Source organism: Caloenas nicobarica, chromosome 32, assembly GCF_036013445.1.
Source record: "Caloenas nicobarica isolate bCalNic1 chromosome 32, bCalNic1.hap1, whole genome shotgun sequence".
Lineage (NCBI taxonomy): Eukaryota > Metazoa > Chordata > Aves > Columbiformes > Columbidae > Caloenas > Caloenas nicobarica.
Genome location: NC_088276.1, coordinates 1,447,678 through 1,467,221, shown reverse-complemented (window position 1 = coordinate 1,467,221; position 19,544 = coordinate 1,447,678). Strand labels below are relative to the sequence as shown.

Genomic DNA, 19,544 nt, shown 5'->3' with positions numbered 1-19,544 from the left:
TCAGAAAACAGACTCTGTTAACCACTCTTCCTCTCGTTTACCGAAGTTCAGACAGTGTTAGAAAACAACTACAAAAAAGCAAGATTCCTAGTCTTATTTTATGAACCACATTAAGTTAGCAGGACTTATTGAGAGGGCTTTGAACTAGATTTGAAGGGTGAGGGGGACGAAACCAGATGTGGCAGAGGCACAGCCAAGGGCGACATGCTGGCATCTAAGGATAGTGCTAATGATGCCCTTCGGTCTGCCGACCCAATGCAATCAATGGCCCAGCTGAAGTGCATCTTTACGAATGCACACAGCATGGGCAACAAACAGGAGGAGCTGAAAGCCCTTGTGAGGCAGAAAAACTATGATTTAATTGTCATCACAGAAACATGGTGGGATGACTCTCAGAACTGGAGTACTACAATGGATGGCTATAAACTCTTCAGAAAGAACAGGTGAGGAAGGAGAGGAGGTGGGGAAGCAGTGTATGTTAGGGGGGGGGTTGATTGTCTGGAACTTGATGAGGGTGATGAAAGGATTGAGTGTCTCTGGGTAAGAATCAAGGGGAAGGGCAACAAGGCGGACATCCTAGGGGATGGTCTGTTGCAGACCACCCAACCAGGATGAAGAGGCAGAAGAAATATTCTTCAGGCAGCTGGGAGAAGTCTCCCAGTCACCAGCGCTAGTTCTTACGGGGGACTTCAAGCTACCAGATGTCTGCTGGAAGTACAACCCAGCAGAGAGGAAGCAGTCTAGGAGGCTCCTGGAGTGTATGGAAGACAATTCCTGACACAGCTGGTCAGTGAGCCTACCAGGGAAGGAGCCCCACTGGACCTGTTGTTTGTAAATAGAGAAGGACTCATTGGAGGTCACCCTGGGTGTAGTGATCATGAAATGATTGAGTTTACTATCCTTGGAGAAGTTAGAAGGGTAGTCAGCAGAACTGCTACTTTGGCCTTCTAGGGCAGACTTTGATCTGTTTAGGAGGCTGCTTGGCAGAGTCCCTTGGGAGGCAAACCTGAAGGACAAAGCAGTCCAGGAAGGCTGGTCTGTCTTCAAGAAGGTGATCTCAGAGGTGCAGGAGCAGTTGTACCCGTGTGCCAGAAGGCGAGCCGGCGGGGAAGAAGGCCAGCCTGGCTGGACAGAGAGCTGCAGCTGGAACTGAGGAATAAAAGGATAATTTATAACCTTTGGAAGGAGGGCCAGGTGGCTCAGGGGGATTACAAGAATGCTGTGAAGTTATGCAGGGATAAAATTAGAAGGGCCAAAGCCCAACTAGAGCTGGGCCTGGCTACTGCTGTAAAAGACAACAAAAAATGTTTCTAGAAATATATTAGCAACAAGAGGAGGGCTAAGGAGAACCTCCATTCCATGATGGATGCAGAGGGAAAGATAGTGACGGAAGATGAGGGAAACCCTGAGGTATTAAATACCTTCTTGCCTCAGTCTTTAATAGTCAGAACAGTTGTGCTCCAGGTACCCAGCCCCCTGAGCCCCAAGACAGGGATGGGTTGCAGAATGAAGCCCCAATAATCCAAGGGAAAATGGTTTGCAACCTGCTGCACCACTTGGACACCCACAAGTCTATGGGGCCAGATGGGATACACCCTGGGGTGCTGAGGGAGCTCGTGGAGGTGATCACTGAGCCACTTTCAATTATTTAGCTGCAGCCCTGGCTAAGTGGGGAGGTCCCAGTTGACTGGAAGTTGGCAAATGTGACACCCATTTACAAGAAGGGAAAGAAGGACAATCCGGGGAACTAAAGACCTGTCAGTCTGACCTCGGTGATGGGGAAGGTCATGGAGCAGATGATCTTGAGAGACTTCAGGCAGCACATACAAGACAACCAAGAGATCAGGCCCAGTCAACATGGATTTACGAAAGGCAAATCCTGATTGACCAACCTGATCTCCTTCTATGACAAGGTGACCCAACTAGTAGATGAGGGAAAGGCTGTGGCTGTTGTGCACTTAGACTTCAGTAAAGCCTTTGACACCGTATCCCACAGCATCTCCTGGAGAAGCTGCAGCTCATGGCCTGGATGGGTGTATCTGTGATGGATAAAGAACTGGCTGGAGGGCCGGGCCCAAAGAGTTGTGGTGAAGGGAGCAAAATCCAGTTGGCGGCCGGTCATAAGTGGTGTCCCAGGGCTCAGTATTGGGGCCAGTTCTGTTTAATCTCTTTATCAATGATCTGGACGAGGGGATCGAGTGCACCCTTAGTAGGTTTGCAGATGACACCAAGTTGGGTGGGAGTTTTGATCTGCTAGAGGGTAGGAAGGCTCTACAGAGGGTTCTGGAGCTGCTGGTCCATTAGGCTGAGGGCAACTGTCTGAGGTTTAGCCAGGCCAAGTGCCTGGTCCTGCACTTGGGTCATAACAACCCCCCGCACCACTACAGGCCTGGGAAGGAGTGGCTGGAAAGCTGTCTGTTGGAACAAGACCTGGGAATGTTGACTGACAGCAGCTGAACATGAGCCAGTGTGTGTCCAGGTGGCCAAAAAGGCCCCCAGCATCCTGGCTTGTATCAGGAACAGTGTGGCCAGCAGGCCCAGGGCACTGACCGTCCCCTGTGCTGGGCACTGGGGAGGCCAAACCTCAAATCCTGGGGTCAGTTCTGGCCCCCTCACAACAAGAAAGACCTTGAGGTGCTGGAGCAGGTTCAGAGAAGGAAAGGAGCTGGTGAGGGGCCTGGAGCACAAGTCTTATGAGGAGCAGCTGAGGGACATGAGGCTGTTTAGCTTGGAAAAAAACAGACTGAGGGGAGACCTTCTCAGTCTCTACAGCTACCTGAAAGGAGGTTGTAGCATGGTGGGTGTTGGTCTCTTCTCCCAAGTAGCAAGTGATAGGACAAGAGGAAATGGTCTCAAGTTGTGCCAGGGAAGGTTCAGATTGGGTATTAGGAGACGTTTCTTCATGGAAAAAGTTGTGAAGCAGTGGAACAGGCTGCCCAGGGAAGTGGTGGAGTCACCATCCCTGGAGGTGTTTAAAACATGTTTAGATGGGTTTCTTAGGGACATGGTTTAGTGCTAGAGTTGGGTTACATTATGGTTGGACTCGATGATCCTGAGGGTCTCTTCCAGCTGAAATTATTCTATAATTCTATTGACAAATCAAATTCAGGGCAGTTATTCCTTTTAATGGCAGTTACACACCTGCAGTGTTACGTGAGGTGCCAAGGCTCTCACACACCCCTACATGCACTGGGCAGGGACAGCGATGGCCCTGTCCAGGGCAGCCATCCCCATCCACAGTGAGTGTGGGACAGACACCCCAGACAGCATTGCAGACAGATTCGGTGCCTTTGTGCAAGAAACTCATTCCCACCTCTGAAGCATCGCAAGATCTGTCCCTTCTCTATCCAGTAGATGTAGGGCAGCCCTTGAGTAGGAAGCGCTTCACACCGGAGTATCCATGCGTATAGCTACACTTCCAAATCTCCTTTTTTTCTTTTCACCACCCTGTTCTCACCCCCTTGATAACACAATCAAGGAACAGACAAACCACTGTCACATTGGGCCTGTCAGCAGCACCTTGTCATTCCTAGAGATCAGTGACACGTCTACCCAAGTACCTCAGGGGCAGCAGAGATGCCACTGACAAAACACACGTTTCCTTCCAGGTCTGTCATTCCCAGCTCTGTTTCTCTCTGGCCTTGGGGACAGCAGGGCTTGCTCCCTCTCCTGTTCCCCAATTTCAGTCCTGTCTTTCCATCTGCCAACCCCTGTGACATTGCTCTGCTCTGAAGTCAAACCTTTGCACACATGGGGACCTGGATTCTTGATACCAACCAGATTTCCCGAGAACTATCAGAGCTTGGCCGGGTGCTACAGCTGAGGTGCCACAACCCAACTGTGCACTGATGCCCTCAGCCAAGGGCACAGCCAGGACAAGCTGCAGCCTGTGCTGTTTGACACCCATGGAGTCACCGCCAAGGCATGGTGGGACAAGTCACACAGCTTGGGGTGCTGCAATGGGTGGGTACAGGCTTTTCAGGAGAGACGGGCTGGAAGGATCAGCAGTGGGATTCCCTCAGAGTGAAGAAGTTGCTTGGATATATGGAGCTCCTTTATGTGGAGAGTGACCAGATGGATTTTCCCTTGTGAGTGAGGGCACTAATGAAAAAGCCCTGGGGCTGTGCGGGCACATGGCCTTGCCCCCCAACAATGTGGTGCCACCGAAAGTGGGGCACAGCAGTCAGGGAGAGGCACCAGGATAAGGAACAGAAGAGCAGCACCGAAAGACTGTGCTAGGGAAATTGGAAATTATTTCCTTTTTCTTGAATAAACTCTTGATGGAACCCTGCTACTGCTACCATTTTAGTGGCCTCTTTCTGGGCTCAGGAGAGTCCTGGAGGTCAGGAGCCCCCTTTCCTTTAGGGGGCATCGGGGGCTCCCCGGGTGAGTGGTCCCTGCCCTGGCTGGAATTGAGGGACTGTGGCTGCAGCAGTGCAGGTAGAGTCCAGACCTTGAGAAATTTGGGGTTCCACCATCAGGAATCTCTGAAGTTTTAAAAGGAGAAGTGGCCAGTTCTGTATCGGGGCAGGAGAATAACCCCATCCATCAGGACAGAGCAGGACCTGACACGCTGAGCAGTGACCCTGAGGAGAAGGGCCTGGGCACTACAAGGGCCACCACACAAGCCTGTGCTGCACGCTCACCATGAACAAGGCAGCTGCACACGGGGCTGCATGAGGAGGAGCGTGGGGACCCAGACACCTGGAGTTCTCATCCCATTCGGTTCAGCACTGGTGTGACCCCACACACACGGGTGTGTGCCAGTGTGCGGCTCCCAGTTTGGAGAAGCAGGGAGGAACTGGAGAGTGTAGGGCTGTGCCAAGGCAGGGTTCAGGACCTTGTGCACATGGTGTGGGATGCTGAGGGACCTGGGCTGCTCTGGCCCAGCAGCGCTGGGGAGGCTGCAGCAGTGTAGGAGTAGCCTGAGAGTGCTGGAAGGGTGGTTTCAGAGATGGTGGAGGTTTTCTTCACAGTGGGAAACAGCACGAGAAAGAAATAATGGCACAAAGTGCAGCTGGGTAGGTCCAGGCTGGACATGAGCAGGAAGGAATGTGAGTGGAAGGGCAGTGCTGTGGTGGAGCAGGTCACCCAGAGGCAGTCTGCATCAGCCCAAGGCTTTGTGCTTCAAGGAACAGCTGGGGAGGATGGAGAGAGATCAGCAAAGGAAGGAAGATGCTCAGACAAGAGCAAGGTGGGGCAGCAGGGGGGATGTCTCCAGCCTGCAGGGAAACAGGTGCGGGGGATGCCACAGCATAGGACAGGCTGTCGTGGAGATGATCAAGGGATGTAAAGAGGCTGAAAGCCCCCAACAGACATGAGCTCCTTCTCCCCTTGGCTGTGGCTGTTGTCTCCACCTCTGATGCCTGTGAGGAGACACCTTGTCCTTACAGCATAGGGGCCTCATGGCCTCCTTGTCCCCAGCCAGGAACCTGGGAGGTGTGGGACCATAGTCCTGCCCTTGGCCTTGCACAGCCCCACATCACACTGTCCCAGGAACAGCCCTGGGCAATGTGCGAGGGACAGGATCTGCCTTCCCAGGGTTGGGGGTCAGGGCTTGGCCCTTTGATTAATGAAACACATCCAGGTTTACTGATCATCAGAGAGAACTTGACCTTGATTTTCCTGACCTGTCGTCTCTGCCTCCAGTTTCCTCTCTAACCAAATCCTGGAGTCATTTCCTCAATAGTGTCCTGCAGTGGGACTCATTAACATTACAAGAAACTTTGGAGTTTGAATCTGACTTGGACTTTTTGAGAGGTTTTATTCAACTTCCCCTCAGGGTCTGAGGTTCATGGACTCAGCAGCAAACCCACCAGAGGGGTCATTAAAGCACCTTGGGCTGCTCCTGTGCTGCTGAGCTGGGCTGGGCTCCTGGCACAGAGGGAGCTCATGGCAAGCGGCAGCGCTGCAGAGAGACAGCTCTGCCCAGGAGCAGCTCCTCTGCAAAGCGCAGCAGGGCTGAGGGCTCTGCCTGGGGATCTCAGGGAGACGAGCAAGGCAGAGAGAGATTAAAGGTGGTCAGGATGGGGAGGATGACTGAGAGCTCACTGGAGGAGAAATCTTTGCAGCCCTTGCTATGGTAAGTCTCTGGGTGCAGGGCAATGCAGCTGTAGCTCCTGGAGGCATCTCCTCAAGTCAGCACAGGCACAGCTTGAGGGATCTGTGAGGAGGGGGCTCTTGGCAGGCAATGTTGAATAGCTGTGAAGGTGGGTGAGCAGCCAGGGGTGCCCAGGGCTGTCCTGCAGAGCAGGGTCCCTGCACCCCAGGGCTGTGCCGGGGCAGGGACTCTGCCGCCTGCCAGGGTCAATGCTCAGCCTGCCTGGGGAGATCCCCATGGTGCTGTGGGGAGAAGCTGTGGGGGGAAGGAGCCACCCCTATCAGGGCAGTAAAGGTGCTTCTGCTGTTAAGGGGGTGCTGTGTGGGTCAGGGCTCCTCACAGCTCCAGATCATCCCCAGGATTTTTCCAAGGTGATGCCTCAAAGAGAAGATCAATGCAAGGATTACCAGGCAGATAGGGGGCTTTCCTGAGCCTGCCTTTTCGGTTTCCTATCCCAAGGGTTGGGGGGTGCAGGAAAGGAAAAAATGAAAATGAGCTCTCGTGCTTAAACAAGTCACTGTGACTCCTGAACTGCAACTCCGATTAATCATTACATCTGCCAGAAGCCTCATAACGTCCCTTCAGCTGCTGCTCTGCCTGTGCACAGCACCAGCATCTCATTGGCTATACCCGTCAGTCTTAGTCTGACCTGCCCTTTTCCCCAGTCTGCAAACAGGAAGATGCCCCCAGGCAGTGCCCTGTGAACAGGCAGGTTTCTGTAAGGCCAGGGTGAGGGCACAGAGGGTGGGATGGGGTCTGTGAGCACTGACAGGGAAGAGACATGGACAGGGAAACACCTCCCAGGGGGAGAATCTCCAGGCAGCAGGGAAATGATCAGAAATGACAGGAAAATAAAACTGGCATTGTTATGGGAGGGGGAACACAGAAAACTCCCTTTCATCCTCTGCAGTGCAGATCCCTCCTGTGAGCAGCCCCCTCGCCTCCTCTCCCACCCAGCAAAGCCTCTGCCCTCAGGGCCGGGGGCTCCAAGGCATGAACCAGCTCCTGTGCAGCCAGAGCTCCAGTTCCCTCTGCAGAGCACAGGGGCTGAGAGCAGCTGCCCGGCAATGCTGGTGTGTGGGAGGTGGCTGCACAGCTGGGGAAGGGTGACGCTGTCTGAGTGCCCGGCTGCCTCTGCCCTGGCCTCTCTCACACCCACCCTCACTGCATTTTCCTTCTCGTTCTGGGTCACTGTTGTTGTGATCTGGTTCTTGCTGTCAGGCTCTCTGGGGATGGGAGTTTCAGCTGCACAGTCACAGTCTGATCTTGTGGGTCCTTTCCTGCAGGCGTGTCCATGGGAACACATGTCCCAGCTTTGCTCTGACCTGTGGGGCTGTGGGCAATGCAGTCTGTGGGGCTGGGAAAGAGCTGAGTCTCCCTGAATCAGATGCCATCATTAGGGCACTTGGACATATCCTTGAGGTGTCCTTCTGATCTGTGATCTTCCCTCCAGGATGTAAACCTGTCCTACAGCATCTTTGTGTTCTCTGAAAGCCCCATGGAGAAGCTCAGAGATGCTGTGACAGAGAAAATGCTGTTGGGTTTTTGAAATGAGCTGTGTGTATCCTGGACAAACATGGTGTGCTGAGATATTAGGAAAGGGTGAGACATGGCATGGTTCCATCTGACAAAGCTGAACCCCAGGACTGGCCCCTGCCCCCCGTTCCATGACCCCCTGCTGCAGAGCAGGGCTGACTCCTGGGCAGCCAGCGGGCACAGGCCCTGCTCCTCACGGCACCTCCAGCCAGCACCACCCAGGGCTCAGCCATGGACCCGAAGGAAGGTCTGGAAAAGGACAAGGGGTGTGGAGCAGGGGAGGGTGTGTGAGAAATGGCTTTGATTTTGCTCAGAGAAGTCTCCCCTAACTTGTCACTCTCTTTTCTTTTTGAGTCAGTGCCCTATGCCCAGAGGCTGAAGATGTCCAACAGCAGCTCCATCACCCAGTTCCTCCTGGCATTCTCAGACACACGGGAGCTGCAGCTCTTGCACTTCTGGCTCTTCCTGGGCATCTACCTGGCTGCCCTCCTGGGCAACGGCCTCATCATCACCACCATAGCCTGTGACCAGCACCTCCACACCCCCATGTACTTCTTCCTCTGCAACCTCTCCCTGCTGGACCTGGGCTCCATCTCCATCACTGTCCCCAAATCCATGGCCAACTCTCTGTGGGATACCAGGGTCATTTCCTATGCGGGATGTGCTGCCCAGGTCTTCTTTTTAGCTTTCTTGTTAGGTGCAGAGTATTCTCTTCTCACCGTCATGTCCTATGACCGCTACGTTGCCATCTGCAAACCCCTGCACTACGGGACCCTCCTGGGCAGCAGAGCTTGTGTCCACATGGCAGCAGCTGCCTGGGCCACTGGGTTTCTCAATGCTCTGCTGCACACGGCCAATACATTTTCACTGCTACTCTGCAAGGGCAATGCCCTGGACCAGTTCTTCTGTGAAATCCCCCAGATCCTCAAGCTCTCCTGCTCACACTCCTACTCCAGGGAAGCTGGGCTTCTTGTGGTTAAGTGTCAGTTTAGGATTTGGGTGTTTTGTGTTCATTGTGCTGTCCTATGTGCAGATCTTGAGGGCCGTGCTGAGGATCCCCTCTGAGCAGGGACGGCACAAAGCCTTTTCCACGTGCCTCCCACACCTGACCGTGGTCTCCCTGTTTGTCAGCACTGCCATGTTTGCCTACCTGAAGCCCCCCTCCATCTCCTCTCCTTCCCTTGACCTGGTGGTGTCTGTTCTGTACTCGGTGGTGCCTTCAGCAATGAACCCTCTCATCTACAGCATGAGGAACCGGGAGTTCAAGGATGCCCTGTGGAAACTCGTATCTAAGTGTTTTCCGAAGCAATAAACTGTCCATCTCCTTCTACATAGCAGTTTTCATGTAACTACTTAGAGGCCCAGCCTCTCATCTCTGTTTTCTGTTGCTATTGATGGTTTTTTTATTGTGATAACATTGTCATCCCCTTTCTAAATTACTTTCTGCTTTTCTTTTATAACCACTGGCTGTGTAAATGAGGAGCCATGATCTGTGTGTATTTAAAGAAAGTAAAGGGTCCTGTAGTGACTTGTTTTTCAATATATATTCTTCCTGCAAGGCCTTTTGGAGCTGCAGGGACAGTTCTGTGTGCATGGGAGGAGGGGAGAAGAGTCCAGCCTGGCAGCACTGCCAGGGAGCAGCAGCGCTTGGCCTTCCAGAGCTGTTCTCGTTCCACTCCCACACTCTCCTTCTCATCCCTTGTGTTGGTGCAAGGCCTGAGTGCTCTGGCAGCCTGGTCACCGTCCTGCTGTGTGTCAGTCCTGTGAGCACAGGCAGGGACAGGCAATGGGCACTTTTGTGACAGAGCTGGCCTCAGAACAGCCTTTCCAGAAAGAAAGGTGATCTCCTATGGGCAGGGCCTGAAGGTTTAGCTCTTTTTCAAAGCTTCACTGTAGAACACGCTGAAGTGACATGCAGATGCAAACATCAGTGTACAGCTGCACAGTGTGTGTGTGCAGGGCTGGGCACACAGCAGTGTCCTCTCACAGCCAAGCCTCCTGCCAGAGACCTGCAGGACCAGCAGAGCAGGGGCTGGGCTGTGCCCCTGTGCGCTGGACACCCCATGGAAGCTGCCCCAGGGCATCGTCATGAACTGGCCCCTCACAACCACCATTTCCAGCACTGGCCTTTCTCCCCATCTCGTAGAGGTTGTTCTTCCCTCCACGGATGGACACTGAATGAGTTGTTCAGCAGTCCGAGTTTGTATTGTACAGATGAGATGTGAGCATGCACATCATGTACATGAGGTGACATGAACACGAGTGAGCACAAACACCATGAACTATTCCTTCGGGTTCCATGAAGGCCTGTGGCACAAAAAAGGTCTTGAGGTCACTTCATGGTGGGAGGAACACTCCACGGGAAATCACCTGCATGCAGCACTGGGATGTTCTTCCTTGAATTGAGGTCCCCGTGTCCATTCCTCATGATGTGGGACATCTCAGATGAGTGCAGAGCAGGGTGACACACCACAGGGCTGAGGTGTCTCTCGACCCTTTGGAGTGGCAACAGGAGGTCAGAGAGACACTGTGACGCCTGCCTCTGTGTGTAAAATGGAGAGACTCTGTCTCTGAACATCCCTGGGTGCAGAAGGATTCCATGAAGCCAGCTCAGATGTGAACACCTCACAGAACCCTGACATTTCTGTGTGTGGCTCCAGGAACAAACCCCAGTGGCCCAGTGAGATTCATCTCAGCTGCCTTGGACAGACTCATTGCAAGTGCTCCAGTCTGCTATGTCACCCTTGCCCGTGATTCCATATTGTGCTCTCAAATGTGCCATAGAAACCAGAATGGTTCTGGGGTCCTTAGAAAATGCAGACCTCAAACCCATCTTCAAGAAGAGCACAAACAGGAACTCGGAGAATTGCAAGCCAGCCACCCTATCTCCCTTCCTGGGAAGGGGATGGGACACGTCCTCCTGCAGCCATTTCCAGGAATGTGATGGACAAGGAAAAGATTGCTGAACACAAATGGACAGTGGAAAGAAAGCCATGTTGTGTACAGGGCATTTGCAAGGCCTCAGACATGGTCTCCTTCTGGGCAGAGTGCTGCTGATGGGGCTCAAGAAGTGGATGCTGTTTGGGAAGTCGGCTGAACCATCAAGCCCAAATATCATCAGTGGTACAAAGTCCTCCATGCAGCCAGTTACCAGTGTCATCTCTCAGTGACCAGCACTCGGGCCAACACTGTTGAACGTCTTTATTCTCCCCTTCTATGATGTAACAGAGTGCACTTTCAGTGCCTTTGAGGATGATGTAAACTTGGGTGGGTGCCTTGAGCAACCTCCCCGGGTTCACCCTGCCCTGAGCAGGAGAGTGAGACAAGATGAGTGAGACAAGGGCTCTCTTCAAACCTGAGTTATTCTGTGATTGGAAATAATTTTTGACTTGGAGATGTTTCTGGAGAGAGAATAGGTAGAAGAATCATAAAAAAAAAAAAAAAGACAAAAGAGGAGATATAGAACGTGTTAACATAAATACAGCAGTTCCAGTGAGGAGTGCTTTTCACTTCACGTTGTTACTAAGAAATATATTTGACAAATTTGAACACGGAGAGGAAGCGAGATGGGTGTCTGCAGCCTGCAGGGAAAGAGGGGCAGGTGTAGGACCGTGTAGAACAGCCTGTGATGGAGATGGCAAAGGGCACTGGTGAGGCTGGAAGGGACCAACAGAACCCAGGTCTCTGTCCCCTTGGCCATGGCAGTTGTCTCTGCCACTGAGGCCCAGGAGAAGACATGTTGTCCTCATGGCACTGGGGCCTCGTTGCCTCCTTGCAGCCCCATGGAGAAGGTGGAAGTTGCTGTACCAGTGTTGTCCTTCTCTCGGCCTTGCACACCCACGTCCCACGGTCCCAGGAAGAGCCCTGAGCCGTGTGTGAGGGACAGGATTCCCCTTCCCATTGCCTGGAGGTCATGGCTTCTCCTTTCTGCTTCAGAGAGCAAACCAAGGGGTTTCTGAGCATCAGAGGTGAAGAAAAGACTAAAAGGAGACCTCACGGTGGCTACAGCTTCCTCACAAGGGGAGAAGGAAGGGTAGGTACTGATCTCTTCTCTCTGGTGACCAGTGACAGAACCCGAGGGAACGGCAGGACGATGTGCCGGGGGAGGTTCAGTTGGACATGAGGAAAAGGTTCTTCACCCAGAGGTGCTGGACACTGGAACAGGCTCCCCAGGGAGGTGTCACGGCCCCAACCTGACAGTGTTCAAGAAGAGACTGGACAACGTGGGGTGTCCTGTGCACGGACAGGAGTTGGACTCGATCCTTGTGGGTCCCTTCCAACTCAGGACATTCTATGATTCTGTGGAATACTAGGTCAAAAGTCCATGTTTTCCTTGCATAGATGAGTTCTAAACATACACATCATGTGCATGTCCACTGTGTGCATGTGATGAGATGAACCCAAGGGAGCACAAATGCTATCAGCTATTCCTTAGGGTGCCATAAAGAACAGTGGGACAGAGATGGTGTTCAGGAGTCTCTTCCAACCTGCCTTATTGTAGGATTCCATGAATCTTTTCCTTGGAGAGCTCTTTCACATCAGAATAGACACAGGAAGAGGAAGAAGAAAAGAAAGAGGCAGAAGCAGAGATATAAAATTACCCCGTGTAAATACAGCAGCTCCTCTGAGGAACGTTTCTCCACTCAGGCCCTTCATAGGAAATCTATTAGATAGATTTGATGAAACCAGCTTAGTTTTACCTGCTCACACACTGGAGCACAAGGAGGGCGATGGCTGGGTACGATGTCATGTGCTCAGCTGTGTCTCAGGAACTCATAGTCCAGTAGGAAGCCAATGGCTGTGGAGGGGACTGTGAGTCACTTGTGCCCCTGCAGGGGATAGGCCAACAGCAGGAACAGGGCTGGGAAAGGGACTGGGAGGTCACACATACGAGACGAGCAATCAGGCCCAATCAGCACGGCTTTATGAAAGGCAGGTCCTGCTTGACCAGCCTGATCTCCTTCTATGACAAGGTGACCGGCTTAGCAGATGAGGGAAAGTCTGTCGTGGAGGAGTGAATCCACCACACAGGCTGTGGATGCTGTGCACTTAGACTTCAGTAAAGCCTTTGATATCGTATCCCACAGCATCTCCTGGAGAAGCTGCAGCTCAAGGCCTGGATGGTATATCTGAGATGGATAAAGAACTGGCTGGAGGGCCGGGCCCAAAGAGTTGTGGTGAATGGAGCCAAATCCAGTTGGTGGCCGGTCACAAGTGGTGTCCCCAGGGCTCAGTATTGGAGCCAGTTCTGTTTAATCTCTTTATCAATGATCTGGATGAGGGGATCGAGTGCACCCTTAGTAAGTTTGCAGACGACACTGAATTGGGTGGGAGTGTTGATCTGCTGGAGAGTAGGAAGGCCATACAGAGGGATCTTGGCTGACTGAGGCCGGTTGTCTGAGGTTCAACAAGGCCAAGTGCTGGGTCAGGTACTTGGGTCACAACAACCCCCAGCAACAACACAGGCTTAGGGAAGAGTGGCTGGAAAGCTGCTTTTTGGAAAAAAGACCTGGGGGTGTTGATTGACAGCAGCTGAACATGAGCCAGCGTGTGCCCAGGTGGCCAAAAAGGCCAATGGCCTCCTGGTGTGCATCAAGAATAGTGCAGTGGGCAGAACCGGGGCAGTGATCATCCCCTTTACTCGGCGCTGGTGAGGCCACAACTTGAATCCTCAGTTCAGTTTTGGGTTCCTCACTGTAAGAAAGACCTTGAGGTGCTGGAGTGAGTGCAGAGGAGGGGACAAGGCTGTTGAGGGTCTGGAGCACAAGTCTTCTGAGGAGCAGCTGAGAGACCTGAGGGTGTTTAGCCTGGAGAAAAGGAGACTGAGGGGAGACCTTTTCACTCTCTACAACTATCTGAAAAGAGGCTGTAGCATGGAGGGTGTTGTTGTTCTCCTGAGTAGCAAGTGATAGGAGGAGAGGAAATGGCCTCAGCTTGTGCCAGGGAAGGTTCAGAATTGATATCAGGAGACATTTCTTCATGGAAAAGGTTGTGAAGCAGTGGAACGGGCTGCCGACAGAAGTGGTTGAGTCACCATTCCTTGTTCCTTAGCCGAGCTTCTAGGAGGATCTGTTCCATGATCTTCCCAGGCACAGGTAAGAGGATGACAGGTTAGTAGTTTTCAGGATCCTCCTTTCTCCAGCAGAAACACTGCCACACAGCGCAGCTTGGAATGGACATGAGGAGGAAGAAATGTCACTCAAAGGGTGGTGCTGCGATATGAGAAATCATCCAGAAGGAGCATGAGATCAGTCCACCTCCTTGTGTTTCACGGAACAGAGCACGAGAGTGGAGACACATCAGTCAATGTATGGAAATACCAGGGCGAGAGCAAGGGGAGGAAGCGAGATGGGTGTCTAGAGCCTGCAGGGAAACAGAAGCAGCTGTGGGACAGTGTAGGACAACCTGTGGTGGAGATGGCAAAGGGCGCTGGCAAGGCTGGATGGCGCCAAGAGAACCCAAGTCTTTGTCCCCTTGGCTATGGCAATCATCTCTGCCACCAAGGCCTATGAGGAGCCATGTTGTCCTCAGGCACTGGGGCACCTCATGGCCTCCTTGCACACCCCAGTAAGGCTGGGAACTGTCACACCATTGTCCTTCACTCAGCATTACACAGCCCACATCCCCCTGCCCCAGGAAGAGCCCTGAGCAATGGGTGAGGGACAGGATCTGCCTTCCCAGGGGCTGGGGGTCAGGCCTTGGCCTCTCTGCTTCATCCAACAAAACCAGGGTTTTCTCAGCACCTCAGCTGCCTGCACATTACCCTTTGTTTATCTGCCATCATGGCCTCCAATTCTCTGCTCTAACGAGTCCCTGGGGAGGCTTTGCTGGTACTTGCCCTCAGTGGAACTCATTAATACTTCAAAGTACTTAGTACTTTTTTCTTCTGACTTTGACTTCTGGAAGGGTTTGTGCAATCTCCTCTTAGAACCTGAGGTTCAAGAACTCAGCACCAAACGCACCATGGGCCTCATTACACAGAAGAAAGCTCTAAGAAACCGTATCTCTTCTTGTAATTTCCTTCTAGTCTTGTACAGTTAATTAGAGAGGTTTCCTAGTGTAGTTGTAGAGAATGATTTCAAAAACCTTGTAATAAAAATGACTTTTTTTTTTTGGTAAAGGGTATAGTTTATTATTTTTCAGTGTGGAGAAGGGGTGATTGCAGCATTATGTCATTGATGCTGATCTCGGGTCTCTCCTGCAGTCTAGGGTCTAGTCCTGCAGCCTCACCTGAAGTGCTGTTTGAAGTTCTGGGTACCACAGGATAAAAAAGATATTAAGCTGCTAGAGAGTGTCCAGAAGAGGCTACAAAGTTGGTGAAGGGTTTGGAGGAGTGGCTGAAGTCACTGGCTCTGTTCATTTTGGAGAAGACGGGACTGAAAGGAGACCTCATTGTGGTCTACAGCTTCCTCACAAGGTGAGGAGGATGGGCAGGCAATGAGCTCTTCTCTTTAGTGACCAATGACAGAACCTGAGGAAATGGCAGGAAGATGAACCAGGGGAGGGTCGGGTTGGACATGAGGAAAAGGTTCTTCACCCATGGCCCCAAGCCTGACAGTGTTCAAGAAGAGATTGGACAACATCCTCAGACACACGATGTGACCTGTGGGGTTGTTCTGTACAGGGGCAGGAGTTGGACTCGGGGAGGCTGGTCAGCAGAACTGCTACTTTGGATTTCCGAAGGGCAGACTTTGACCTGTTCAGAAGGCTGGCTGGCAGAGTCCCTTGGGAGGCAAACCTGAAGGACAAAGCAGTCCAGGAAGGCTGGTCTCTCTTCAAGAAGGTGATCTCAGAGGCACAGGAGCAGCCGTCTCCGTGTGCCGGAAGGCGAACCGTCGGGGAAGAAGGCTGGTCTGGCTGAACAGAGAGCTGCGGCTGCCATTTAGGAATAAAAGGAGAATTTATAATATTTGGAAGGAGGGGCAGGAGACTCAAGAGGAATACAAGGATGCTTTGGCCAGGCCCAAAGTGTTGCGGTGAATGGAGACAAATCCAGTTGGTGGCCCGTCACAAGTGGTATTCCCCAGGGCTCGGTATTGAGGCCAGTTGTGTTTAATCTCTTTATCAATTATATGGATGAGGGGATCGAGTGCACCCTCAGCAAGTTCGTAGATGACACCGAATTGTTTGGGAGTGTTGATCTGCTGGAGGGTGGGAAGGCCATACAGAGAGATCTAGACAAGCTGGATCATTGGGCTGAGGCCAGTTGTATGAGGCTTAGTAAGGCCAAGTGCCGGGTCCTGCACTTGGGTCAGAACAACCCAGGCAGCGCTGCAGGCTTGGGGAGGAGTGTCTGGAAAGCTGCCTGGCACAAAAGGACCTGGTGGTGTTCATTGACAGCAGCTGAACCTGAGCCAGCGTGTGCCCAGGTGGCCAAAAAGTCCACCAGCATCCCGGCTTGTATCAGGAATAGTCTGGCCAGCAGGACTAGAGAAGAGATCATCCCCTTGTACTGTGATCAGTTTTAGGCCCCTCATGACAAGGAAGACATCGAGGTGCTGGAGAGAGATCAGGGGAGGGTGACAAGGCTGGTGAAGGGGCTGGAGCACAAGTCTTACAAGGAGCAGCTGAAGGACCTTGGGGAATTCAGTCTGGAGAAGAGGAGGCTGAGGAGAGACCTTATCACTCTTTACAGCTCTCTGAAAGGAGGTTGTAGTATGGAGGGTGATGGTCTCTTCTCCCAAGTACCAAGTGAGAGGACAAGAAGAAATGGCCTCAATTTGTGCCAGGGAAGGTTGCGGTTGGATGTTAGGAAACATTTTTTCACAGAAAGGATTTTGAAGCAACAGAACAGACCGCCCAGTGAGGTGGTGGAGTCACCATCCCTGGACGTGTTTAAAAGACAGACAGATGAGGCTCTTAGGGACATGGTTTAGTGCCAGATTTAGATTATGGTTGGACTCAATGATTTTAAGGGTCTCTTCCAACCACAATTATTCTATGATGCTATGATAAGTCCTTTTTGATATTTTCTTTCTCAGAGCACTATGCAACCTCCCTGAGAGCCATGACTTTTCTGAGGTGTTTGAGAGATGTCTCACGGTCACACCAGCCAGTTCCACCAGCACCTGTCTGCCCCTTCCCACACCAAAAATTTTCTCCATTACCCAACCTTCCAGGCGAGTTTCTGGGACACAGCAAATGCTCTCCAGGTCTTCTGGGCATGTTCAGAAGAGAGCAGCTTGTCAATATGGGCTCTCTGTGCACCTCAAAGCTTTCCTGAGCATTTTGCTCAGTGCCCAACCTTTCTGGTCCTTAAACTGTGGATGAGGGGATTGAGCAGGGATGTGGGTGTGGTGTAGAAAAAAGGCTTTATCAAACTGTCTTGGGAGGGCTATTCTGGGCATCCCACAGTCCAGGATGAGGGTGCTGTAGAAAACTGGCACCAGTGAGAGGAGCTGGTGGGGAAGGCCTTGTGCCTGTCTACACTGGGGTAGAGAGCAGTGATGCATTCATGGGATGTCCCTGTGAACAGGAAGGGGAGAAATGGCTCTGAAATGCAAATGCTCAGCATATGCAAGAGCTGCAGAAAATAGTCCTAACACATCTGTGAGCAGAGATGGTGCCGTTGTCAGCCACAAAACTGGGCAGCAAGTGGGTCTGGGTGCTGGAGCTGTAGCAGGTCTCCAGGGAGGACACAGGGACCTCGGTTCAAGGAAGCACATCCCAGTGCTGCATTCAGGTGGTTTCTTGGGGAAGTTACTCTCAACATGAAGTGACCTTGATACACTGTCCCACAGGCCTCCATGGCACCCACAGGAACAGCTGATGGCATTTGTGCTTATTAGGGTACATCTGCCCCCGCACAGGATGTGCATGCTCACATCTACCCTCAGTGCAAACCTGGATTTCTGACCTAGTCATTCGGTGTCCTTCCATGGGGGGAAGAACAAGCTCTCTGAGCCGTGGTGAGAGGACAATGATCAACATGGTGGCTGCAAGAGGCAACAGCCCCAAGCTGGCACCCGGCAGCATGACAGACTGTTTCCATGTCTCTCTTGCACACACACCGTGTCCTGCTCTTCTCCTGGGACATCCCATCTCCCCACAAAGCCTTTTCCTAGGGAGAGCACACCTGCACTGGCCTGGCTGCCATTCCTGCACCCTGTCCCCACGCTCCCCACAGCCTCCGAGCTGGGGGTTTTGCTCTGTAGATCAAGTGGGCTGTGGTGCCCGGGCTGTGGTGACTCTGCAGGGCCGTACTGGTCAGACTGGGAGGCAGCCCCAGCTGATGGTGGTCACTGCCACTGACCGCGTCCCACACAAACTCTTGGGTGGCCACGGAGGGTGCTCAGAGGGACCCTGCCTTATTCACCATGTGCGTGGGTGCTGGCCACCAACAAGCAACTGCTGAACAACCAGCCCGAAGTCCCTCGAAAGCCACACTGGGACCCTGATCTCATCACACTGAGCCCACAGAGAAACAAGCCAAACAATGAGCCTCTTGAGAGTCTATTCCTTAGGCATGTTCTTTAAAACAACTCTGGAAGAAGATCTAAACCTTCAGGAACTGTGCTAAGGAGATCCCCTTGCTGCTGGAGATGCTGTTCTGAGGCCAGCTCTGTCACAGAAGTGCCCATTGCCTGTCCTGGTCACAGGACCGACACACAGTTCAACTGTGACCAAGCCCTGGGAGCCCTCAGGCCTTGCAGCAGCACAAGGGCTGAGAAGGAGAGTGGGGAAGTGGAAAGAGAAGGACTCTGGAAAGAACAAGGCTGGTGCTCCTGGCAGAGCTGCTCTGCTGGGACTGTTTCCTCCATCTTTGCCCACAGACACCTTGTATTGAGCTTCACAAAGGTTGCAGAGGAAAGATCTCAGACAAACTCTTCACTGCAGGGTCATTTATTTTGTTTAAATACACAGAGAGCACAACTTCTCATTTACAAGGTCTTTGACTTGAACTATAAAGGTGGACAGATAATTAGAAGTGGGATGAATAATAACATTTCTTTGTGGGCAGTATTATCATAGTTAAAAAAGCAAAACCAAACAAGCCTTCCCCTAACTCCAAAAAATCATCTACAACTACGAAATATAAAAAAGACAGGTTGGACCTGTCATGAGTTATGTCATGAGTGATATGCAGAAGATAAGAAGTTTAATGCCTTTGAAATTATCCAGCCATCAGTTTCCTCAGGGCATCCCTGAGCTCCTGATTCCTCATGCTGTAGATGAGGGGGTTCACTACTGGAGGCACCACTGAGTACAGAACAGACACCACCAGGTCCAGGGATGGGGAGGAGATGGAGGGGGGCTTCAGGTAGGCAAACATGGCAGTGCTGATAAACAGAGAGACCACGTCCAGGTGAGGGAGGCACGTGGAAAAGGCTTTGTGCCATCCCTGCTCAGAGGGGATCCTCAGCACAGCCCTGAAGATCTGCACGTAGGAGAGGAGGATGAACACAAAACATACAAAGAATACCTTGGCACCAAATATAAGAAGCCCAGCTTCCCTGAGGTAGGCATCTGGGCAGGAGAGCTTGAGGATCTGAGGAATTTCACAGAAGAACTGGTCCAGGGCATTGCCCTTGCACAGTGGCAGTGAAAATGTATTGGCCGTGTGCAGCAGAGCATAGAGAAACCCAGTGGCCCAGGCAGCTGCTGCCATGTGGACACAAGCTCTGCTGCCCAGGAGGGTCCCGTAGTGCAGGGGTTTGCAGATGGCAACGTAGCGGTCATAGGACATGATGGTGAGAAGAAAATACTCTGCACCTAACAAGAAAGCTAAAAAGAAGACCTGGGCAGCACAACCTGCATAGGAAATGACCCTGGTATCCCACAGGGAGTTGGCCATGGATTTGGGGACAGTGATGGAGATGGAGCCCAGGTCCAGCAGGGAGAGGTTGCAGAGGAAGAAGTACATGGGAGTGTGGAGGTGCTGGTCACAGGCTATGGTGGTGACGATGAG

The 19,544-nt window shown here is 52.2% G+C and overlaps 1 protein-coding gene across 1 annotated transcript; it reads right to left on the bottom strand.

Moving 5' to 3' along the window:
* Nucleotides 1–18,749: 18,749 nt before the first annotated feature.
* Nucleotides 18,750–19,286, bottom strand: LOC136000293 (olfactory receptor 14J1-like; the record flags this gene model as incomplete). The annotated part of the gene is made up of 1 exon (XM_065654073.1): nt 18,750–19,286. A coding segment is annotated over one exon (537 nt), but the record flags the coding sequence as incomplete, so codon positions are not given.
* Between the last annotated feature and the right edge of the window lie 258 nt (nt 19,287–19,544).